The 26,564-nt window shown below is 44.9% G+C and overlaps 1 protein-coding gene across 3 annotated transcripts in view; it reads right to left on the bottom strand.

The window, feature by feature from the left end:
* Positions 1-17,160, bottom strand: part of LOC103175869 (putative methyltransferase NSUN7) — a 52,473-nt gene extending 35,313 nt beyond the window's left edge. For 2 of the 3 annotated variants that reach the window (XM_007889152.2, XM_042341523.1), the window contains exons 1-4: positions 16,783-17,160; positions 15,738-16,085; positions 14,579-14,931; positions 13,579-13,637 (exon numbers count right to left, since the gene is read on the bottom strand). In XM_007889152.2, the coding sequence (XP_007887343.1) occupies positions 13,579-13,637; positions 14,579-14,873 (354 nt within the window). In that variant the 5' untranslated portion in view covers positions 14,874-14,931; positions 15,738-16,085; positions 16,783-17,160. Of the gene's footprint in view, positions 1-13,578; positions 13,638-14,578; positions 14,932-15,737; positions 16,086-16,782 lie in introns of those variants that run through there. The other variant, XM_007889156.2, reaches the window with a different exon arrangement.
* Positions 17,161-26,564: the final 9,404 nt, after the last annotated feature.

Genomic DNA, 26,564 nt, shown 5'->3' with positions numbered 1-26,564 from the left:
GCATCCTGTCCAGACAACTTATCTACCTTCAGCCCAGTCAACCTTTTCAGTACTTCATCTCTGTTTATACTTTCCTATCCATTTCCTCTACCCTCTCCTCCGATACTGCTGAATTTGGTGCATCCACTTCTTTTGTGAAGACAGATGCAAAGTACTCATTCAGTACATCAGCCATGCCCTCTGCCTCCACAATAAGATTTCCGCCTTGGTCCTTAATTGGCCCCTCCCTACCTTTGACTAACCTTTTTTTCTTGAGGTGTTTGTAAAATATTTTAGAATTCCCATTAATGTTACCCGCTAACCTTTTTTCGTATCATCTTTTTGCCCCTCTTATTTCCTTTTTCAAACCTCTTCTGCACTTCCTATATTCTATTTGGTTGTCTTCTGTGTCTTGGGTTTGACATTTGTCATACACCCCCTTTTTCTGCTTCATTCTAGATACAATTACCTTCGTCATCCAAGGAGGTTTGGATGCCCTACTTTTCCCTTTTGTGGGAATGTAGTTATTCTGCCCCCGAGCTATCTCATCCTTGAAGACGTCCCACTGCTCTTTAGTTGTTTTACCTGCCAATCTTTCTTTCCAGTCCACCTTGGCTAGGTCGCTTTTTAACTCACTGAAATTTGCCCTCTTCCAGTTGAGTATCTTCACCTTAGAGGTTCCTTGTCTCTTTCCATATGCACTCTGAATCTAATGATGTTATGATCACTATTACCCAGATGCTCTCCCACTGAAACCTGCTCCACTTGCCCTACTTCATTCCCCAGAACTAGATCTAACGCTGCTTCCTTCCTCGTTGGGCTGGAAACGTACTGATCAAGAAAGTTGTCCTGTATGCATTTTAGGAATCTTTCCCCTTCCTTGCCCTTTGCGCTGTTGTTTTGCCAGTCTATGTTGGGATAATTAAAGTCCTCCATTATCACGACTCTATTGGCCTTGCATCGTCTGAGATCTGCTTGCAGATCTGCTCATCCATTTCCTTCCCACTATTTGGTGGTCTATAGTATAACCCTACCAGCATAACAGCTCCTTTTTTGTTCCTTAACTCTAACCAGATAGATTCCGTTTTGGGGCCCTCCAGCACTTCGACCCCTTCCACGGCTATAGCCGTATCCTTGATTAACATTGCCACACTCCCTCCTTTTTTTCCTTCCCTATCCCTCCTGAATACATTATAGCCAGGAATATTCTCACAGAAGACATCAATCAGAGGTCTAAAAGGCCTTTCCTCAATTGCTGAATCCAGAATCAAATTTCTCCTATGATTGAGGTGGCCCTTCCATAGCTTAGCAAGCAATGTGAGGTTCTGAATATGGATTTGGAGTACAGATCATAACAACAAAAAAAATTACATTTGGAAAGCGACTTTCAAGTCATGAGGACACCCCAGGTTTACATGTATGTAATGCCCTTCACATGAGGAGGCCACCTTAGCTTTTGGTAGTGGTGTGGGTGGAAAAAGAGGAACCGTGACCAAAAGCCAAGTCAAAGAGATAGAATGGCACAAAGCCCAGAGGTAGATCACAGACATGAAGCAGACTGATATTTGCTGAGCAGAGTAAGTTGCATCATGATAATTTCAGAAATCTTGATTTCTGATCATTATTTTACTATGACACATTCAAATAGTAACTGTGACCATGGTGACGTTGCAGTAAATTTATGGTTCCATTATTTTCCAATATGTAATATAGCAGGTGGCTGTCCCTGGAGCCTGAGTCTTTACAGTGAAAAGGAATGAAATCTTGAAATATTTATTTTTCCTGGTCCTGAGTTGATAAGAAAAATCTGAAAGAAATCATAATGAAGCTTCTATGCTTGGAAGCGTTTTTAAATCTAATTTCATCAGAGCCAATAGGGAATAACATAGGCATCATGAGTAATTACTAGTGTTGCCGAGTTATTAGTCCATTTGTAATCAATGTACTGTTGTAGCATTCCAAAACAGAAAACAGATATTCAAGGAACTTAATCCTTTAGGACCAAAAGGTTGTTTTGTTTGGCTTGGATTTAATTTTGGATACACAAGAAGTTTACAGGAAAAAATAAAGTGTTGATGATAAACCCCCAAAACAATCCTTAAAGGGAAAGGGGACTCTAAACAAACATGGTGCAGAGGGAGAAAGGTTTCAGTCTGAAACTTCAATTTTCCCAGATGGCTACAATTTGTAAAGGTGCAGCACAAAGGCTATACAGATGAGAAGGTTTGATTCCCAATCCATACTGGGTTTGTAAGCAAGCAGTTGAGGTGCTCAATTATCTTTAATATCTATGCCCCTTCCCCCATGCGTTCTAATATTTGCTGAAAATGTGTGTGGATATTGGGCAAGAAACGGATCATGCTCCACCAAATATCTACACAGTTCAAAAACCTGCTGACATTCACCTTTGAGGTTAATATAGGAAGAACAGCTATTTGGATGAGTGGGTATTACCATATTTGTTGGCTAAACCCTGGGACCCAATTCTGCCAGCAAATGCCAGAACTTTAGAGAGGGGAACATTTTGCATTAAAAATGCAAACCACAACTTTTATATATAAAAAAGCTTTACAGATTTTTAATTAATTCATTGCAAGACAATGAACATTTGCCAAGAGAACACCCCCACCAGCATTTCTGCTCATAATATTGGCATAGGTAGGATTAACATAAGATAAAGGAGCAGGAGTAGGCCATTCAGCCCTTCAAGCCTGCCCCGCCATTCAATCATGGCTGATCTTCTAATCTAACTCCAGCTAATAACCTAACCCTGCCTTATCCCCATATCCCTTAATCCCTTTTGCAATAAGAAATCTATCTATCTCAGTCTTGAATATGTTTTTAGCCTTTGGGGGTAGTGAGTTCCATACATTCACCACCCTTTGAGGGTGGTGCGAAAGGGCTGGCCTCTGATTTTAAGGTTGTGAGCCCTGGTTTTAGTTTCTCCAACCAGGGGAAACAACCTCCCACTATCTACTCTATCATGCCCTTTGATGATCTTATAGGTTTCTATAAGATCCCCTCTAATTCTTCTATATTCTAGAGAATATAGGCCCAAATTGGTCAGCCTATCCTCGTAACTCATCCCCTTCATCCCTGGCACTAGCCTAGTAAATCTACGCTGCACCCCTCCAAGGCAAGTACATCCTTCCTTAAATAAGGAGACCAAAACTGCACACAGTATTCCAGGTGTGGTCTCACCAGGGCCCTATACAGTTGCAGCAAGACTTCCCTACTCTTATACTCTAATCCTTTCATACTGAATGCTAACATACCGTTCGCCTTCCTAATTGCTGCTGCACCTGCAGACTAACTTTCTGTGATTGGTGTACAAGGACACCCGAGTCCCTCTGGACGCCAACACATTCCAGTCTCTCCCCTTCTAAAAAATAACCCGCTCTACTGTTTTTGCTACCGAGGTGGATGACTTCGCACTTCCCCACATTATACTTCATCTGCCACCTACCTGCCCAATCACGTAACCTATCTATGTCGCGCTGCATTTTTTTAATGTCACCTTCTGTGTTGACACTTCCTCCTAGTTTTGTGTCATCCGCAAATTTAGATATATTAACTTCGATGTCCTCATCTAGATCGTTGATATAGATGGTAAATAGCTGAGGCCCAAGGACTGATTCTTGAGGCACTCCACTAGTCACATCCCGCCAATCTGAAAAGGACCCGCTTGTTTCCTACCCGTTAACCATTCCCCAATCCACGTTAATATGCTCCCCCCAATTCCATGGGCCCTTATCTTTGGGACTAACCTTTTATGCGGCACCTTATCGAATGGCCTCTGGAAGTCCAAATAGACCACATCCACTGATTCACCCTTATCTAGTTTACTGGAAATATCCTCAAAAACTCTATGAGATTTGTCAAACATGACTTCCCTTTTGTAAAGCCATGTTGACTTGGCCTAATTATATTGTGCTCCTCTAAATACCGCACTACCACATCCTTAATCAATGATTCTAAAATTTTTCCCATCACTGATGTGAGACTAACTGGCCTATAGTTCCCCATCTTTTCCTTTCCAACAACAACAACAAGATTCCATTTATAAAGCGCCTTTCACGTCAGGAGGACGTCCCAAGGCGCTGAAATTTCCAACAACAACAACAAGATTCCATTTATAAAGCGCCTTTCACGTCAGGAGGACGTCCCAAGGCGCTGAAATTTCCACCTTTTTTAAATAGTGGTGTGATATTTGCGATCTTCCAATCCATGGGGACTGTTCCAGAATCCAAAGAATTTGGGAAGATCAGACACAAGGCCTCCACTATCTCATAAGCTACCTCTTTTAAAAATCTGGGATGCAAGCCATCCGGACCAGGGGATTTGTCACTTTTTAGTGCTAACAGTTTCCCTAACACCAATAAAAAATTCCCTAAGTTGCTCCCTGTCCTTATCCCTTTGGTGCATCTCTATTGTTGGCAGACTTGTTGCGTCTTCTAGGGTGAAGACAGAAGCAAAGCACCCATTTAGGGACTCTGCCATGTCCTTATCCCCCATTATAACTTCTCCCGTCTCTGACTGAAGTGGACCTACATTTACCCTCACTGGCCTATTCCCCTTAATATATCCGTAAAAACTTTTACAATCAGACTTAATGTTCCTAGCTAGCTTACCCTCATAATCCTTTTTCTCGCTCTTAATGAATTTTTTATTTTTATTTTGCTGGTTTCTAAAATTCTTCCAATCTTCAGATTTGCTGCTTTTCTTGGCAGTTTTATAAGCCTTTTCTTTTAATTTGATGCTTTCCCTAACTGCTCTAGTTAGCCACGGATGAATTGCTTTCCCTGTGGTACTCTTATTCCGCAAGGGAATATGCGACCGCTGAGAATTTTGCACTACATCCTTAAATATTTGCCACTGTTGGTCTACATTTTTACCTCTTAATCTTATTCTCCAGTCTATTTTACCTAAATCTTTCCTCATACCTACAAAATTAGCCCTATTTAAATTCAGAATACTTGCCTCGGATTTAACTATATCCCTCTCTAACTTAATGCAGAATTCAATCATATTGTGATCACTCTGCCCCAGAGGAGTCTTACTACCTACACTGCCAACTACCCCTGTTTCGTTACACAAAACAAGGTCTAGGATGGCCTGCCCCTAGTTGGTTCCTCGGCATGCTGCTCTAGAAAGTTCTCTCTCATACACTCAATGAACTCTTCTTCTGACCTACTGTTGCCGATTTGGTTTTTCTAATCTATGTGGAGATTGAAATCACCCACTATTATCGCTTTACCTTTCCTACATGCGCCACTGATTTCTTGATTGATACCCTGTGCTATATTGTGATCGTTGTTTGGGGGTCTATAAACCACTCCCATTAATATTTTCTGCCCTTTAAAAAAAATTTCCACCCATATTGTCTCGACCTCCTGGTCATCGGATTTCAGATCCTTCCTCTCCACTGCTTTTATTTCATCCCTAATTAACAGGGCTACCCACCCACAGTGCCTATCTTTCCTGTAAACTGAGAACCCTGGAATATTTAACTCCCACCCTAGATCTCCTTGTAACCATGTTTCAGTGATGGCTACTAGATCGTACCCATGTGTCGATCTGTGCTTTTAATTCATTAGTTTTATTCCAAATCCTTCGCGCATTCAGATATAACATTTTTAATTTCCTACCATTTCCTCTACTCTCTGATTCCTTATCTGCTTTGCCAAGCTTCTTACCCCTAGTTAACATATTCCTATTATCTGGCATGCTATTCTGCACTGTCATCTTTACTTTTTCTAATGCTAACTTATGGTTTCTCTTACTTATATATTCCCCCCACTTCCTATTTATTTCCCTGTTAATTTGTTTAGGTAGGACATTTGTCTCAGCACGATTTAAATGCAGCCCTTTTCTCTGAAAGAGCTCTCGTTTCCTCCAATACTCGTGCCAATGGCCCATAAAAAGAAACCCCTGAGTTCCGCACCACTCTTTTAGCCATGCGTTCAAGTCCTTAATTTGTTTGTTCCTGTACCAATTGTCATATGGTATAGGCAGTAGTCCTGATATTACCACTTTCGATGATCTCAACTTCAATTTGGATCCCAGCTCTTCGAATTCCCTTCTCAAGTCATCTTGATTAATATATGTAGGAATCAAACCACCCAAATGGAAAATGTAATCAGCATCAAGTATTTATGAAACATTTGCAGAGACTTCTCTAACATATTAGCGAGCAACATATCCCAATTCAAGTTGATGATGCTCTTCTACCAGTCTTCATTATCACTCATTTTAAAATGGATGCTCCAACTAACTTGACTTATTGCTCACTATGCCAACATTGTGAGGCAGCAATAAACAAGGCAAATGGGATCAAAATGCAGAATACTGCAGATGCTGGAAATCTGAAAAGGCAAATGGGTGCTGGGCTAAATTACTAGTAGATTACTTTAGATCTCCAGACATCAGATTCAAGCTCTGGTCAGACCAAAAGGACATAGATTTAGAGTTGCAAGGGCCAATTTCAAAACAGATACCAGGAAGTGTATTTTAAATACAGAGGTCAATTAATGACTAGACCATGTTGCCAGGAAGCGTGCTTGTGGCCAGCACACTGGATTAGTTTCAAAAACAGCTTGATGCTGTGATGGAAGGCTGGCAGAGTGGGTAAGATAGTGGGTATTCTGGAAGGATGAGATCAGATCAGCCAAAGGGCCTTCTTAGTCCTAACTACAACAAAAACAGCAACAAAATTACATTTGTATAGCGCCTTTCACGTCAAGAGGACATCCCACGGCGCAGGGCAATCGGTTATTCGAACCCGAGTTGGGGGAGGGTGGAGGGCAGTGGGGGGAAGGAGGGTGATCGAAGGCATGGTCGAAGAGGATGGTCTAGAGACAGGTCTTGAAGGAGGCAAGGGAGGCGGCGAGGCAGAGAAACTGTGGGATGGTGTAAATGGATAGGTAAAAAAGTAAACAAATGGAGTAAAACAGGATGGGTGGGGCAAAGTGGATGAAGGCTCGCAGGTGAGGCTGGAGACGTGAAGCAGGACGGAGCCCGCTGAGCGGAGGGAACCAGGTTGGTTGGAGGTTAGGAGGTCACAGGGATAGGTGGGAGCAAGGAAATGGAAAGCTTTGAAGGTGAGGACCAAGATCTTGAACTGTATCCTCTGTGTGATGGGAAGCCAGTGGAGTCGGACGAGGATGGGGGTGATAGGGACTCAGAGCCTGATGCAGAGTTCTGGATGATCAGCAGCCTATGGAGGGAGGAGTTGGGGAGGCTGACAAGCACGGAGTTTGCATAGTCAAGCCTGGAAGTTATGAATGCGAATATGAGGGTTTCGGTGGCCTGCGGTGTGAGACAGTGGCGGAGCCAGGCGGTGCTGCAGAGGTAAGGGAAGGCACACGGGTCATGGCACGGATGTGGGGTAGAAAGGATAGTTGAGGGTCAAACAAGAGGGTCGCCAAGGTTCCGGACTGGCTCAGTGAGGTGGAGTGTACATCCATGTAGGTAGAGTTGGGTGTCATCCGCAAATATATGGAAGTGGACTCCGTGTCTGCAGATGATGTCACCAAAAGGGAGCATATAGATATTGAAGAGGAGGGGACCAAGGACAGAGCCCTGAGGAACACAGCACAAGACAGTGCAGGGCCTAGAGGAGAAACCGTTTGTGGACTGGAGACGGTCTGAGAGGTAGGATCGGAACCATTCATGGACAGAACCATGAAAGTTGAGGTGAGTGGAGAGGCAGTGGAAGAGGATATAGTCAATGGTATCGAAAGCATCGGAAAGATCAAGGAAGACGAGGAGGCAAAGGCAGCCCTGGTCGCAAATGGACAAAAACTCATTTGTCACTTTGACCAAAGCTGTTTCTGTGCTGTGGGTGGCACGGAATCTTGTGAATAAGATTTGGCTGAAAAATACCCAATACATTCAAAGCACTCTCACACTACTTTTCTTATTTAAAGTTGTTTTTTTTGTTCACCAGACCAGATATATTTTTAAAATACTTGTAATTAGCTATTTAATACATTCAATTGTTTGATTTAGTTTTGTATCAAAGCATTTATAAACAAAATGTGTAATGCTGGATATTTTACATATTCGTGAAAGCAGAAAACAAATGCATGTCTTTTCCACAAACAAAATGTAATAAACAAAAGGATTTGATTAAATGGTGTAAATAGTGAAGCTTTTTTGAGACCTTCATGTTCTTAAAGAAAACAACAGAATCTAGGTCTTAACATTATTAAGTGCCTTGCTCCCCCCTACTTCTGTGACCTTCTAATCCCCTACCAAACTGCCCACTCCCTCCATTCAGTGGGCTCCAGCCTGCTTCATGCCCCCAGCCTCACCCGGCCCACCATTGGCGGGCGGGCCTTTTGACGCAGTGCCTCCACCCTCTGGAACTCTATCCTGCAGTCCCTCCGTCTCGCCCCCTCCTTCACCTCCTTCAACAACAATCTCAAGACCCTCCACTTCGACCGTGCCTTCAGTCACCCTCCTTCCCCCCCCTACTCTCCACCCCCTCTGATTCTGACCCCCAGCTCGGGTCCGGTACACTGATTGGCCAGGGCTTTGGGATGTCCTCCCGACGTGAAAGGCGCTATACAGTATAATGGTGTTGTTGCTTGCATGATCCAATTTTTTTTAGCAATTGCCATGCCGGACCCCACAATCCCCCCAAAAATGGTTTCATTGCCACCAGTAGTGTCAGGAAATACAGTTGTTTCCAAAAAATACAAAATAAATTAATTGGGAGGAATATCAGCTACAATACTAAACCAAACTATAACTTTTGCAGCACTTTTACATAAAAGCCAAGATTTGCTCCTATATATTAAGAACTAACATCCTAGTTACCTCTCCATTTGACAGTTTTCAATGTCTCGCATTTTCAATGAAGCAGAATTTTAGCTGTGTCCTCAACTGGCATTTGAAGGGAACTGCAAAGACAAACCTCATTATCTGTTCAACCAGATTTACTGCTTTCTTACTCATTGCTGGCTTTGGCACTTCTTAAACCTGAACAATCCCCAGCTGTGTCCCGGCAACCATTTGAATATTTCAATTGGCAGCTTTGGCAAGAGTGAAGAAACATGCTAAATGGTAGGTTGACCGATTTATCAGCATAGCAACAGTTCCTGCTTGCTGAAGGCAAAAATGCAGGTCAAATTTATGACAAATGTTGATTAAATTCCACAATCCGGTCATAGTGACTAGACCAACCAACCAACCATTCTATACCATTGCACTGAATAGATCATTCAACCTTCAAAGTTGAAGCAAATTCATCAAGTACATAATGCGCCACCCTCACTTCTGACATTCAAAGTCAGAAAATTAAGTTACCTTTTTCTATACCATGACCATATGAATCTGCCCAAGTCACTCACTAAATTGTGAGCTGCATTCACACAGATTTTACAGTAAACTTCAAGATAATTCCTCATAAAAAGATACCCCCGTACCCCCAAAAAATTATGCCTTTATTTGCTTTTGTGTAAGGCAACACTGAAAGTTAAAAAAAGTTTTGATCAACTTGGTGTCTGATATGCATTATCCCATCACCATGTTTATAAGTATCCAAATCAATGCAAATTGTTGTAGCCTCCATTGACTTTACTTCTTGCGGGTTGTGCACATGCACAGAAAGTGCCAGGCACATACTGCACAGGAAGTAATGTCAGCAGTGCTTCCTGTGCACGAAATAAGTCATATCTGAGGCTTTCTGATGACTTCGAAAGCGGCCAATATATAAGCGAGCCAATTCTCAACTAGGGCACATTGTAACAGGGTCACCCAGCATTTGTACTCAAAATACACAAGGATAGACCTCTATTCCTTACACTACTTATTTTATGATCATTCCATATTATAATAATTCTAACAATAATCTTTATATTTGGTATAGCCCATTTCATTTCGGGAGGACATCCCAAAAGGCTTCACAAGATGTACTGTAAAAGTGCAGTAAAAAGCTGTGGTTTTGTGGTGATCATGGCAGCCAATTTGCACACAATGTCCCACAAACATCAATGAAGTGAATAACTGATTTTATTTGGGGGATAACTGATTTTATTTGGGGGATGTTAGAAATGTAGCCAGGACTGGGGGAAATGTAGCTGATGAGAAAAATATCAGAATTGTGTGCTTTCTGTCTAACACCTAAATCCGAAATCCAAAACAAATTATTTAATACACTAAATCTAAAAAAAACACCTTTTTTAGAGGTAGGTGTAAAAGTAACATTCCTCATTCCATCTATATGCGCATTGTATTTTCAAAATTTCTGAGTTTTGGGTGGTCAACAGAAGGGAGGTATAACAATTATGAATTATTTCTCTTTATGTCCAAGAACTTTTTCCCTCCCTAATGCTGGGATGGTCGAGCTGATTTAGCCACCCACCTCCCCCAGTTGAGACCAGCAAACTCAGCACAGGCCTGGATTCAAACCAGCAAGTTCCTATTTTGTAAGATGCGGCTATATCCACTACACCACTGAGCCTGCCCTGGTAGTATAATCTATGTGGAGGGAGGAAGCAAAGTGGTGCGGCTGATATGGAACAAATCTCTTCTATAATATTCGTCTCATTTGCAATTCTGGAAAAGATTCAGAAACAAAAAGGGAAAGGGAAGAAAAATTACAAATTGCAAATAAAATATAACCTTTAATCAGACACATGGCTTTCACTATCACAACCCTATTCAAAAAAGACAAGCCAGTTAATTTTACACTATTATTTGCTCTCCTTAATGTGAGACTCAATTGTCCTCGATACTTCAAGCCTATTTAAGACATTTGTCTTCTTGTCAACCTCCTATCACTTCAAATTATTTTGATTTAAATTTTATTGTTCTTTCCTCTTCCCCTCAGCCTTTCCAGGCTGCACCCAATCATAAGCAGGAGATGGTAAACTTGTAACTTCCTAATGCTGCCCTGTAAGGAAATGTCTCAGGAAAGCAGAAGGGGACTAGAGAGATTTTTCTCTCTGGAAACAGATTTCATCACTTAGTGACTTCACAATAGTTTTAGCTGCAAATAGAAACATATTCAAATCACTGTGATGCTGCCAACACATCACCAAGGCATGAATTTTAATAAAGCAAATCAATGCCTTTCATATAAAAATAAATGCTGTAATCTTCCTTTCACTACCAAAAATTTTTCATAATGCTAATAATCACGATACTTCTGTACTGTAGATCTAATATTTGCTGCTTTAATCCATTTTCTCCAATCCCTGGTGTGTAGTTATGGTAAACAAAACTTTGCAAAATCAAAGTTGCTGAAATTAAAATGATGACATTGAAGAAATAGACAGGTCATTGCTAATTAACTTCCTTTTCTTTAAGAATAATCTTCTTCCCTCCAACTAAACTTTAGTTTATATTTAAGTCAAACAAAATTTACATGCTGCCTCAAGTTATAATATATTGTATGTGAACATCACTAGATTTATTAAACACAAACTGAAAAGAAACATATTTTAGTCACTATGATATGATAATAATCCTTGCATTTGATATAGCGCCTTATCACATCTTCAAGACATCTCAAAGCACTTCACAGAATGTTCTGTAAAGTGAGTTGACTGTATATTTTATGGGCGAAACGCAGCATCTAATTACACACAGCAGTGACCCACAAACAGTCGTGGAATTGAGTGACCAATTTTTTTTTGAAGGAATTATTATCCCCGGAAAAGCGATCCGCCAATCGGCTAACAAGTGGGTTCCTACTTACTTCTAGGTAAACAGAGGCGCGTCAAATAACGAAACTTGCCCAACGTTTCAACCTGCCGTCCATCTAATGTGAAATTTAGCAACTTAAATTTCTCACAGAACATGCATTTTATCCTAAGATTATACTGTTCGCCAACTAATCCACATTTCAAAACACAGATGGACATCTTACTATTAGAGAGTTTAATTGAAGATAGCACAAAAATATTTCTTCATCATTATATATCACTGAATTCCTAATTACAAATTACGGGCTCTTGCTGTTTCAAATGAAGCCCATTCACATCATGATACTTCTATAAACTCACCTACAGGCTTCACAGGGCAAACAGATAACTAAAAAATACAAAGCTTCCAATTTATAATAATAATTCTTGCATTTGATATAGCACCTAATCAAGACATCTCAAAGTGCTTCATAGTGTATACTATAAAGTAAATTGACTGTATTTTGTGAGTGAAATGTGGCAGCCAGTTACGCATAGCAATGTCCCACAAACAGCCATGGAGTGAGTGACCAATTTTATTTGGGAGATTGTTGGCCAGGACACCAGTAGAAACTCCCTTCTCTTTTCAAATAATGTCATGGGATCTTTAACATCCACCTGAACAGACAGATGGGACATCAGTTTGACATTTCAAATGCACAATCTTCCGACTCAGAAGCGAGAGTGCTACCACTGACACACAGCCTTCCCAAGAGAGAAAGCAGACCAAGTCTCTCCAATAGAAACATTTAATCAATCCTTTTCAGTTCCTCCATATGCAAAGCACAGTAAGCTAGAAGCCATACTAATTGATGTTCTGAAAGGCTTACCATTTTGTTCTAAAAGAGTTATTTTCTCCTCATTGGTAAAGTACAGGTTCACTTTTAACACAGATGTCTCTGTGGATACTGGAAGTGAGATATACTTCTGGTTTGTGGTGCAGACTGTCCAGTTTACTACCCTAAAAAATGGCCCAATTTACAGATTACAGATTGGTTGCCACAGTCACTTTCTACATGCTGTGCATGCAGTTATGCAAAAGAAGTGTTACTAACGTCACTTCATGCAGTGATGCGATGTCAGCAGCAAACTGATGACCCGTAAATTGGCGTTTGGACCTAGACCACGGCCATGTAATGGGATTGCCCCGTATCAACTTGGGCACTGTTCAGATTATAAGAAAAATCATCCTTTCATTTGACTATTGCTCCTTATCACATTCTCAAAACGCTACTCAGGATTTACTGTAAACAACAAATTACATATGTATAGCGCCTTTCATGTCAGGAGGACATTCCAAAGTACTGGAGTGTATTCGAAGGCAAAAGCAGCAGCCAACTTGCACATAGCAATGTCCTACAAACAACTGTTAAGTGAATGAACAATATTATCTGGAGGATTGTTGACCACGAGACATTAAGTGCACACACACACCACTTAGGAACTGGACAATATTCTTCTGTGATAGATATACATAATCATAAACTGAACCCAAGCTTGTATGTTGTTTGAAAGGAAGCCATTAACAGGAATCCAAAACTAATTTTAGCTAAGGGAAACTGAGCAATATGACAAGCTTGAACATTATATACAATACAAAATTATATTTCATGTCGGGAGGATCTCCCAACGTGCCATTATGTATACAAACGTTTACGTAATGGCTACAGATTGTGCAAACAATGGCCAACGTTCAGTGACATTTGTAATAAAAAAAATTTCAATAGTCAAGTGTCCTCACTCAAATGACAGTCAACTGTTTTGGAACGACTGAAAGGATAAAGAAGCCACATTTCCCAAGAGAAGCAGAGAACTACAAGATCGGAAACCAGATAATTCTTGAATTCACGAGGCACTGAAATGGAAAATTATAGAATTTTCTGCAGTATAAAAAGTGCTTACTTACAATTGACTGAGATGGATAAAAACAACTGTTCACCAATATTTCTTCTAAGAGTTCTTGATCTGTTAAAAGGGAATAATTATTCAATGGAAAACTCTGCTTCAAAATAAATATGTACTAATGCAATAGCTCAAAGGCACGAAGCAAACATAATACATCCCAAATACTTCTCAAAATGATTAGGTTCTTGAAGAACTTTATAAAATCTATGTTTTTAGAACAGAAAACATTTCAATTGATTTCTAACAATATGTAATAATGCAAGCTATTTGTACCCGATGGAAACATACAAGTATAATTTACAAAATGGAAGAAATGGTATAGAAATTATAAAACTAATACTAAGCCTTTCATTTGATATCAGTCTCATTACAGAAGTTCCGTCTGCATGTTCAAAAATCCCAAGGCACTACTTGAAAAAGACAACAATTTTTCCTCATGTCCTGGTTAACAATCCCCCAGGTTTAAAAAATGGTCATTTGTGATGCACTGCTGTGTGCAATATTCAAAGCACCTTTTTTTTTTGTAAAGTGTGGTGATTGTATTTGTAGGCAAACAGAGAACAATTAACATTATGACATTAAGCGTTATAAAAACTTTAGACAAATTACTGAACAACCCCAAACCTCTGCAGGTTAGGATGAGCGTTTTTGCACTTCCTAAAAAAATGATGATATAATCATTGTTTTTACAGATATCTGACCCAGCTTTGATTTCAAGTCCCAGAATCAGCATACAAGTCAGACAGAGGTGAAAAGGTGCTGATGGGAGACATTAAGCTGTAGAAAGTTAGAACTTATTGAAAACTTGGGTGTCTGACAGGTAATCCGTCAAAACAGCAGTGGTCCAAGAATCTAGGGAAGAGGCAGAGATAACCTGGCATCATTCCACATGTGGAATTGGACACCATGAAGTATGTGGAAAAGGAGAAAAGTTAAAAGGAGAACTGAGGAGGACTTTTCCCCTGCTGCAAATATACCATTTATTCACCAGTTTCACTTACACTTCAGGGTGCTAAAGGCCAGCTCGTACACCCAGCGTTGCGCTCTCTCATCTTTGATTTCTGGCACAGTTAAACTTTGATCCGTCCCATAGTTTACAAGTTGTCTATCATATTCTTTTTCTGCATGAATGTTCTGAAATATTTTAGCTGCTGTAACATAGATGTAATCAGGGTAGCCATTCTTTTCACCGTGAGATGAAGTGCTCTTCTTACTCGAAATGGTCAGTTCATCAAGATTCGAGATCTCAGATGGAATGTCAGACGAATAAACCATTACACTTTTAGAAGGCAGCATTTTTGAAGTCTAATCAAGTGGTAAAAAGATTCATTCATTCATATCAGTGTGAGGTTTCCTGCAAAATGTCAGAAAGTACATTCATATAAACAGACTTCAAATATCTGATTAGATAACACATTAAACTATTACTTGTAAAAAATTGTTTTTTTCCCAACGCAATTTATAGCAAATAGTAAAAGCTTACACCCTTAAAGTTCTAAAGTCTAGACGATGGATGTAAATCTACAGTATTACAAAACTTGTCCACACCGTTGCAAAAAAAACATTCACGTAGTTAAAGTTCCAAGTTCTGCTAAAGTTTCTTCACTCTATAAATGTTATTAAATCTTAAAGTTAATTTAATTTTCTTAGATTACTTTCATTTATGCATTGCCCTTATTGCTCGTTACCTGCTGTTAAATATTATGCATCAATCTTTTAGTCAAATCACCACTGAGTGTTTAGTAAAAGGACCGATTAAAATACCTCCCATGAAACCTCAGTGTCTGTGATGTCACAGTAAGTGCCTTCACATTGTTTCCTCACCACATTCACTAACTGCCTCAGACTCCCACAAAATTAAAAGTAGTCCTCGCAAAATTTTGAATTTCCTTGTAGGTTATACCAGCAACACAATCTTACATAATCTAAAAAGATACTTCATAAGAATGGAAAAGTCATGAAACATCATTTCTACTCCCATCGATGAGTAAAGATTGCACAACCCATATTTGGTTGTGGAAATGGAAGGATTACTTTAGAACTTTAAGGATGTCTTATTTCTCTCCCAATTCAACTTTTCAATAAACGATTCTCCAATTAAAGTGTGCATGCTCTTTCTGACTGTCTACAAAATCTGTGACTACACTTCACAGCAATTACCTTTGAATTGTTTTGCAAGGTCTTTATTTTCTTTTGTGAAGTGTTTTGTAAGTTCTTTATTTTCTCTGGTGGCTCAGCCAGTCTTTCCAATGAGTGGCTGATCTATAAACCAGGAAGATCCCAAGTCTGGTCAACAGGTCTGCGTCGAGTTTGGTGATCTCAGATGGGCAGCACTCAGAGTGTGACAATCTCTCTGCTGGAGATACCCATGTGGACTTTGCGTTGGTTGATTGACATCAGTTTACGAGCTGCAAAACTCCCACAACTAAATGACCATGAATCACAGTCAAGTTTTGCAACTCAATAATGGGCGCTTGGGCGAGAGATCTGATGTCTTCGAAATGGACCCTAGTAAAATGAAAAAGCATAAGTCTACTAAACATGCGGGGAGAAATTTAGTGAGGAAAAAATCCCATTGTAGTACAAACCGAGTAAACAATCAGAATACCTTCTCCCAATTCTCAAGCTTTGAAAATACAATCTTGATCTTGAGAAGAGAACAGATTTCAGTACAAATCCAAAGAGAAACAATAGTTTCACTGAAACTTTCGGGTACTGAAAAAATCTCCCGATATTGAAACGCCAGCACCAAGAGAACACTCGGGTATCAAAGCCCTGTTAGTGCAGTTGTATGACAACAGCTTTTGGAGGATCAGGACACAACTGCTTACACCGATGTTCTCACAAACGTGGACGAATATTTACAACTTTCAGCAACGACTGTAACCGAAGTAAAGGATATTTTCCACTTAACTTTCTCTAAATTGCCATAAGTGCTGCAAACGTAAAATAAAACATCTTACAATAATCTGCACCCGAAAGAAAACGATCCGAGCTCCGTACAAAATACAAGCTTTTGTACGAAAAACCCACATGAAAAACCCCGCAGCAAGAAAAAAAACGCAATAAAAATACTCAAGGCGACAATTCGACTATACCCCAAGAATTGTGCTTTCCCCCCACCCAAAAAAAACCCCAAATCCCTAAATTCCCTCAAAGAATTCTAAGAAGTTGTTTTGTCTTTAGAGTTGAACTGTTTACTTACCAAAGTGTCAGAGAGGTGGAGTGCGGGGCTACTGCTCAGTCTGTGCCTTCCTCTCTCTACTGAATACTATTTCCTCAATCTTCTCCTGTCTGTCTACCTCTCCTCTCCCTGCTCTGTCTCCTCTCTTTACAGGTCTGTCCCTCCTCTCCCTGATGGCTGGTGGTGTCTTCGCTTGTCTCCTCTCTCTGTCAGTGTCTCTGTCTCTCCCTCCTTCATGTGTCTCTCCGTCTCTGTAGTGTCTTTCCTTCTCTACCTACCTTCGCTCCTCTCTCTATGTCTTCCCTCTGTTTATTTTCTCACTCTCTCTCTCTATAGTTTTTCCTCACTCACCTTGCTCTCGTCCTCTCTCTTACCTTATACTATCTCTGACTCTCGTTCCTCTCTCTCTTTCCTCACTTCTATTCTCTCTCTTTTCTCTCCTTCTCACTCGCTCTATCCTCCCTCACTCACTCTATCCTGCCTCACTCACTCTCTCTATCCTGCCTCACTCACTCTCTCTATCCTCCCTCACTCACTGTCTCTATCCTGCCTCACTCACTCACTCTCTCTATCCTGCCTCACTCACTCTCTCTATCCTCCCTCACTCACTCTCTCTCTATCCTCCCTCACTCACTCTCTCTATCCTGCCTCACTCACTCTCTCTATCCTCCCTCACTCACTGTCTCTATCCTGCCTCACTCACTCTCTCTCTCTATCCTCCCTCACTCACTGTCTCTATCCTGCCTCACTCACTCTCTCTCTATCCTCCCTCACTCACTCTCTCTATCCTCCCTCACTCACTGTCTCTATCCTGCCTCACTCACTCTCTCTCTCTATCCTCCCTCACTCACTCTCTCTATCCTCCCTCACTCACTGTCTCTATCCTGCCTCACTCACTCTCTCTCTCTGTCCTCCCTCACTCACTGTCTCTATCCTGCCTCACTCACTCTCTCTCTATCCTCCCTCACTCACTCTCTCTATCCTCCCTCACTCACTGTCTCTATCCTGCCTCACTCACTCTCTCTCTCTATCCTCCCTCACTCACTGTCTCTATCTTGCCTCACTCACTCTCTCTCTCTATCCTCCCTCACTCACTCTCTCTCTCTACCCTCCCTCACTCACTCTCTCTATTCTCTCTCTCTAGCCTCCCACTCTCTCTATCCTCCCCCAATCAATCCTCTCTCAATCTCTCCATCCTCCCTCACTCTCTCTATCCTCCCTCCCCCACTCTCTCTATCCTCCCTCCCCCACTCTCTCTATCCTCCCTCCCCCACTCTCTCTATTCCCCCCTCACTCTCTCTAACCTTCCTCACACTCTCTGTCCTCCCTCACTCACTCTCTCTATCCTCCCTCTCTCTCTCTCTATCCTCCCTCTCTCTCTCTCTATCCTCCCTCTCTCTCTCTCTATCCTCCCTCTCTCTCTCTCTATCCTCCCTCTCTCTCTATCCTCCCTCTCTCTCTATCCTCCCTCTCTCTCTATCCTCCCTCTCTCTCCCTTCTCTCTATCCTCCCTCTCTCTCTATCCTCCCTCCCCCATTCTCTATCCTCCCTCACTCTCTATCCTCCCTCTCACACTCTCTATCCTCCCTCTCACACTCCCTCTATCCTCTCACACTCCCTCTATCCTCTCACACTCCCTCTATCCTCTCACACTCCCTCTATCCTCTCACACTCCCTCTATCCTCTCACACTCCCTCTATCCTCTCACACTCCCTCTATCCTCTCACACTCCCTCTATCCTCTCACACTCCTCTATCCTCTCACACTCCCTCTATCCTCTCACACTCCCTCTATCCTCTCACACTCCCTCTATCCTCTCACACTCCCTCTATCCTCTCACACTCCCTCTATCCTCTCACACTCCCTCTATCCTCTCACACTCCCTCTATCCTCTCACACTCCCTCTATCCTCTCACACTCCCTCTATCCTCTCACACTCCCTCTATCCTCTCACACTCCTCTATCCTCTCACACTCCTCTATCCTCTCACACTCCCTCTATCCTCTCACACTCCTCTATCCTCTCACACTCCCTCTATCCTCTCACACTCCCTCTATCCTCTCACACTCCCTCTATCCTCTCACACTCCCTCTATCCTCTCACACTCCCTCTATCCTCTCACACTCTCTCTATCCTCTCACACTCTCTCTATCCTCTCACACTCTCTCTATCCTCTCACACTCTCTCTATCCTCTCACACTCTCTCTATCCCCTCTCACTATATATATCCTCTCTCTCTCCTCTCTCACACTCTCTATCCTCTCTCACATTTTCTCTATCCTCCCTCTCTTCCTCACACTCTCTCTATCCTCTCTCTCTATATCCTCTCTCACACTCTCTCTATCCTCTCCCACACTCTCTCTATCCTCTCCCCACTCTCTCTATCCTCTCCCACACTCTCTCTATCCTCTCCCACACTCTCTCTATCCTCTCCCACACTCTCTCTATCCTCTCCCACACTCTCTCTATCCTCTCCCACACTCTCTCTCTATCCTCCTCTCACACTCTCTCTCTATCCTCCTCTCACACTCTCTCTCTATCCTCTCTCACACGCTCTCTCTATCCTCTCTCACACTCTCTCTCTATCCCGTCTCACACTCTCTATCCCGTCTCACACTCTCTATCCTCTCTCTCTATCCTTCTCTCTCTCGTCTCACACTCTCTCTCTGTCCTCTCTCACACACTCTCTATCCTCTCTCACACTCTCTCTCTCTATCTTCTCTCACTCTCTCTCTCTATCCTCTCTCACATTCTCTATCCCGTCTCACACTCTCTATCCTCTCTCTCTATCCTTCTCTCTCTCGTCTCACACTCTCTCTCTATCCTCTCTCACACACTCTCTCTCTATCCTCTCTCACTCTCTCTCTCTCTCTATCCTCTCTCACACTCTCTCTCTCTATCCTCTCTCACACTCTCTCTCTCTCTCTCCTCTCTCCTCCCTCTCTCTCCTCTCACACTCTCTCTCTCTATCCTCTCTCACACTCTCTCTCTCTATCCTCTCCCACACTCTCTCTCTCTATCCTCTCTCACACTCTCTCTCTCTATCCTCTCCCACACTCTCTCTCTCTATCCTCTCCCACACTCTCTCTCTCTATCCTCTCCCACACTCTCTCTCTCTATCCTCTCCCACACTCTCTCTCTCTATCCTCTCCCACACTCTCTCTCTCTCTATCCTCTCCCACACTCTCTCTCTCTCTATCCTCTCCCACACTCTCTCTCTCTCTATCCTCTCCCACACTCTCTCTCTCTCCCTATCCTCTCTCACACTCTCTCTCTCCTCTCTCACACTCTCTCTCTCCTCTCTCACACTCTCTCTATCCTCTCTCACACTCTCTCTCTCCTCTCTCACACTCTCTCTATCCTCTCTCACACTCTCTCTATCCTCTCTCACACTCTCTCTATCCTCTCTCACACTCTCTCTCTCTATCCTCTCTCACACTCTCTCTCTCTATCCTCTCTCACACTCTCTCTCTCTATCCTCTCCCACACTCTCTCTCTCTATCCTCTCCCACACTCTCTCTCTCTCTATCCTCTCCCACACTCTCTCTCTCTCTCTATCCTCTCCCACACTCTCTCTCTCTCTCTATCCTCTCTCACACTCTCTCTATCCTCTCTCACACTCTCTCTATCCTCTCTCACACTCTCTCTATCCTCTCTCACACTCTCTCTATCCTCTCTCACACTCTCTCTCTCTATCCTCTCTCACACTCTCTCTCTCTATCCTCTCTCACACTCTCTCTCTCTATCCTCTCTCACACTCTCTCTCTCTATCCTCTCTCACACTCTCTCTCTCTATCCTCTCTCACACTCTCTCTCTCTCTAACCCTCTCTCTCACTCTCTCTCTCTCTCTCCTCTCACACACTCTCTCTCTCTATCTCTCACACACTCACTCTCTCTCTCTATCCTCTCACACACTCTCTCTCTCTCCTCTCTCACACTCTCTCTCTCACACTCTCTCTCTCACACTCTCTCTCTCTCTCCTCTCTCTCTCTCACACTCTCTCTCTCTCTATCCTCTCTCACTCTCTCTCTCTATCCTCTCTCCCTATCCTCTCTCTCTCTATCCTCTCTCACACTCTCTCTCTCTATCCTCTCTCACACTCTCTCTCTCTATCCTCTCTCACACTCTCTCTCTCTATCCTCTCTCACACTCTCTCTCTCTATCCTCTCTCACACTCTCTCTCTCTATCCTCTCTCACACTCTCTCTCTCTATCCTCTCTCACACTCTCTCTCTCTATCCTCTCTCACACTCTCTCTCTCTATCCTCTCTCACACTCTCTCTCTCTATCCTCTCTCACACTCTCTCTCTCTATCCTCTCTCACACTCTCTCTCTCTATCCTCTCTCACTCTCTCTCTCTATCCTCTCTCCCTATCCTCTCTCTCTATCCTCTCTCACACTCTCTCTCTCTATCCTCTCTCACACTCTCTCTCTCCCTCTCTCACACTCTCTCATCACTCCCTCTCTCACACTCTCTCACTCCCTCTCTCACACTCTCTCACTCCCTCTCTCACACTCTCTCTCTATCCTCTCTCACACTCTCTCTCTATCCTCTCTCACACTCTCTCTCTATCCTCTCTCACACTCTCTTCCTCTCTATCCTCTCTCACATCCTCTCTCTCTCCTATCCTCTCTCACACTCTCTCTCTCTCTCCTCTCTCACACTCTCTCTCTCTCTCCTCTCTCACACTCTCTCTCTCTCTCCTCTCTCACACTCTCTCTCTCTATCCTCTCTCACACTCTCTCTCTATCCTCTCTCACACTCTCTCTCTATCCTCTCTCACACTCTCTCTCTCTGTCCTCTCTCACACTCTCTCTCTCTATCCTCTCTCACACTCTCTCTCTCTATCCTCTCTCACACTCTCTCTCTGTCCTCTCTCACACTCTCTCTCTCTGTCCTCTCTCACACTCTCTCTCTGTCCTCTCTCACACTCTCTCTCTGTCCTCTCTCACACTCTCTCTCTATCCTCTCTCACACTCTCTCTCTCTATCCTCTCTCACACTCTCTCTCTATCCTCTCTCACACTCTCTCTCTCTATCCTCTCTCACACTCTCTCTCTCTATCCTCTCTCACACTCTCTCTCTCTATCCTCTCTCACACTCTCTCTCTATCCTCTCTCACACTCTCTCTCTATCCTCTCTCACACACACTCTCTATCCTCTCTCACACACACTCTCTATCCTCTCTCACACACACTCTCTATCCTCTCTCACACTCACTCTCTATCCTCTCTCACACTCACTCTCTATCCTCTCTCACACTCACTCTCTATCCTCTCTCACACTCACTCTCTATCCTCTCTCACACTCACTCTCTATCCTCTCTCACACTCTCTATCCTCTCTCACACTCTCTATCCTCTCTCACACTCTCTATCCTCTCTCACACTCTCTATCCTCTCTCACTCTCTATCCTCTCTCACACTCTCTATCCTCTCTCACACTCTCTATCCTCTCTCACACTCTCTATCCTCTCTCACACTCTATCTCTCTATCCTCTCTCACACTCTCTCTCTATCCTCTCTCACTCTCTCTCTATCCTCTCTCACACTCTCTCTCTATCCTCTCTCACACTCTCTCTCTATCCTCTCTCACACTCTCTCTCTATCCTCTCTCACACTCTCTCTCTATCCTCTCTCACACTCTCTCTCTATCCTCTCTCACACTCTCTCTCTATCCTCTCTCACACTCTCTCTCTATCCTCTCTCACACTCTCTCTCTATCCTCTCTCACACTCTCTCTCTATCCTCTCTCACACTCTCTCTCTATCCTCTCTCTCACTCTCTCTCTCCCCACTGTGTACCTCTCAGATGTGACAATGAGCGGAGCGCGCGCTCTGGGCGGTTTCATTCAAATCTGGACTTTACCACCGCTCCCGGGAGTGCGAGAGGGGGGGGGGGGGGGAGCAGCCCCTTACATACCTGCCCCGCCTTCCGTTTGAGGCGACGGAAGACAACAACAGTACAGCTGATAAATAATTCAATATCTGTAACTCTCGAAGCCTTTTCGAAGAAACTGAACCGTTTACTTCGCGCCTTTCGTGCAGCTCCCTCCCTTTCTCTGGTGTTTGCCGCGCCTGGCGCGAGCGGCTCCCATGGTAACGCTGGCGTCGAGTGGAGCGGCTGGAGCTCGCGCGGCTCTGCCCTGAGGTGCACGTGGTCACAGGTGCCTCCCGGAACTGGTGCTCCGCCTCCGGCGTCCCATACCCCAGCCCCGCCCCCTCCCCAGCCCCGCCCCCTCTACACCCTCACAGCCCCACCCTCCCCATACCCCAGCCCCGCCCCGTCTTCAGCCCCGCCCCCTCTACATACCCCAGTCCCGCCCCCTCCCCAGCCCCGCCCCCTCTACACCCTCACAGCCCCACCCTCCCCATACCCCAGCCCCGCCCCCTCCCCAGCCCCGCCCCTCTACACCCTCACAGCCCCACCCTCCCCATACCCCAGCCCCGCCCCTCCCAGCCCCGCCCCCTCTCCAGCCCCGCCCTCTCTACACCCTCACAGCCCCACCCTCCCCACACTCCAGCCCCGCCCCCTTTCCAGCCCCGCCCCGATTCAGCCCCGCCCCCGCCCCGCTTCAGCCCCGCCCCCTCCCCAGCCCCGCCCCCTCTACACCCTCACAGCCCCACCCTCCCCATACCCCAGCCCCGCCCCCTCCCAGCCCCGCCCCTCTCCAGCCCCGCCCTCTCTACACCCTCACAGCCCCACCCTCCCCACACTCCAGCCCCGCCCCGTCCTCAGCCCCGCCCCCTCTACATACCCCAGTCCCGCCCCCTTTCCAGCCCGCCCCGATTCAGCCCCGCCCCCGCCCCGCTTCAGCCCCGCCCCCTCCCCAGCCCCGCCCCCTCTACACCCTCACAGCCCCACCCTCCCCACACCCCAGCCCCGCCCCCTCTCCAGCCCCGCCCCTCCCCCGCCCCCTCCCCAGCCCCACCCTCTCCCCAGCCCCACACTCCCCCCAGCCCCGCCCTCTCTACACACCCTCACAGCCCCACCCTCCCCATACCCCAGCTCCGCCCCCTCCCCAGCCCCACCCTCTCCATACTCCCATACAGCCCTGCCCTCCCCACACACCACTGAGCTCCACCAGGAAGGGGCTGAGTGGGGGAGCAGGGCTTGCTCCAAGGTGACCTGCTTGGCAACGGGAATTCAGAAACATGTCCATCCTCTGCAGCTGCACCAACAACAACATTATATTTGTAAAGCGCCTTTCATATCTGCTGTGCGCAATTGGCCGCCGCGTTTCGCCCACAAATACGCAGTCAATTCACTTTACAGTCTATTCTGTGAAGCGCTTTGAGACGTCGAGAAGACGTGAAAAGCGCTATATCAAATGCAAGGATTATTATGATGATGTCGGGAGGACATCCCAAGGTGCTGGACAGACAGAGGTGGGGGAGGGTGGAGGGCGGGGGGGGAGAAAGAGGGTGATCGAAGAGGAGTGTCATGAGATGGGTGTTGAAGGTGGCAAGGGAGGGGGTGAGACCTTCTGTATAAGGTCCTTGAGAGAGCCATCACCACCCAGCTTCACTCTTTCCTCTCTTCCCATTCCCGACATGAGCCCCTTCAATCGGGATTCTGTGCTGCCCACTGCTCTGGTCAAGGTCACAAATGACATCCTGACCATGTGTGACCAGGGCTCCCTCTGCCTCCTCATCGGCCTCTCCTCCCACCTCAACCTTCAAGGTTCTGTCCTTGACTGGTTCAGGTCCTACCTTTCACACCGCCTCCACTTCATCTCTGCAAACGGCTTCTCCTCCAGCCCCCGCAACGTCTCATGCAGTGTTCCTCAGGGTTCTGTCCTCGGTCCCCTACTCTTCACCCTCTACATGCTCCCCTTGGTGGCATCATCCGCAGACATGGCGTAAATTTCCACATGAATGCGGATCACACCCAACTCTATCTCTCTGCCTCCACCCTCAACTCCAGGACTACTGGCGTCCTGACCGACTGCCTGTCCGACATCAAGTCCTGGACTAGGGACAACTTTCTCCAGCTGAACATCAGAAAGACCGAGGCCCTCCTGATTGGCTCGCGCCAGCGCCTCCGCACCTCAGGCCCTGGCAGCATCAGCCTCCACGGCTACACACTCAACCTCACTAAGTCAGTCAGGAACCTGGGTATCTTGTTTGACCCGGAACTGTCCTTTCTCCCCCACATCCACGCCCTGACCAGCACTGCCTACCACCACCTCCACAACATTGCCAGATTCCGCCACTGCCTCACCCCTCAGGCTGCCGAAACCCTCACCTACACATTCATCACATCAAGGCTCGATTATGGAAACTTCCTTCTCATCGGCCTTCCCAACTCTTCCCTTCACAAGCTGCAGATCATCCAAAACTCTGCAGCTCGTGTACTCTCACGCACCAGGCTCCGTGACCCCATCACTCCCACCCTCGCCCGATTCCACTGGTTCCCCATCTATCAGAGGATCGAATTCAAGATCCTCATCCTCACTTTCAAGGCCATCCATGGCCTTGCCCCCTCCTACCTCTCTGACCTGCTGACTCCCTACCAACCTGCCCACTCCCTCTGTTCATCGGGCTCTGGCCTGCTCCATGTCTCCCGCCCGACCCACCCCACCATCGGTGGCCGGGCTTTCAGCCTCTCTGCCCCCACACTCCAGAACTCCATTCCACAGTCTCTTCGCCTCACTTCCTCCCTCGCATCCTTCAAGGCCGGTCTCAAGACCCTCCTCTTCGATCGTGCCTTCGGTCACCCTCCCACCTCTCTGCCTTCCCTCACCCCTACTCCACCTCTCCCCCATGCTCAGGTCCTGACCCCTGACTGTCCAGGGCCTTGGGACGTCCTCCTGACATGAAAGTTGCTCTATAAATGTAATTTTGTTGTTGTTGTTGCTGAGCCGGAGGGATTGCAGGATGGAGTTCCAGAGGGTGGGGGTGGAGTGGCAGAAGACCCACCAGCCAATAGTGGGGCGGACAAGGCGGGGGACGTGAAGAAGGCCGGAGCCTGCTGAGCAGAGGGAGCAAGTAGGATGGTAGGGGGTTAGGAGGTCACAGAGGTAGGGGGGGAGCAAGACCATGGAGGGCTTTGAAGGTGAGGACCAGGATTTTGAAATGTATCCTCTGTGAGACTAGAAGCCAATGGAGTTGGATGAGGATGGGGGTGACAGGTAACTTCCTGTGAGTCTGTTATTTAAATTCGTAACAACAGTAACTCCAGATGCCACCCGTATTAAAGGGTGCTACATAAATGCAAATTGTTGTTGCATTTATATAGCACCCTTCACTTAGGTATTGGGTGAACACACATTGGCAATTGTCCCCCACACAGGAAATCGAATAGTTGATATCTCTTTTAAAATCTTCTTTGTGCAGTATCATCAAAAGTCACTACATGATTATAAATTGTAATTATAAATCAAATCAAATGTTATTTGTAACAATTGCATGTTGGAATCTTGAGATCCATAAAGAAAGAAAAATTACAATAGTGTTTAAAAACAAAGTGACAATTATTTTCACAATAATAATCCTTGCATTTGATATAGCAGCTTCTCAAGTCATCAAGAACTCTAAAAGTGCTTCACAGGATGTACTGTAAAGTGGTGTGATTGTGTATTTGTAGGTGAACACAGCAGCCAATTTTGCATACAGTAATGTCCCACAACAGTCATGGAGTGAATGGCCATTTTTATTTGGGGGGATTATTAACCAGGACACTGGGAGAGACAGATGGACCTTGGTTTATATCTCATCCAAAAGATGCCATCTCCAATGACACAGATAACATTCCAACCAGCAGGACATGGAAGAGAGATCAGTCATTGGGAGCAAGGATTCCT

Source organism: Callorhinchus milii, unplaced genomic scaffold, assembly GCF_018977255.1.
Source record: "Callorhinchus milii isolate IMCB2004 unplaced genomic scaffold, IMCB_Cmil_1.0 Scaffold1, whole genome shotgun sequence".
Lineage (NCBI taxonomy): Eukaryota > Metazoa > Chordata > Chondrichthyes > Chimaeriformes > Callorhinchidae > Callorhinchus > Callorhinchus milii.
The sequence above is the reverse complement of the archived record's forward strand: the minus strand, read 5'-3'. Positions and strand labels throughout refer to the sequence as shown.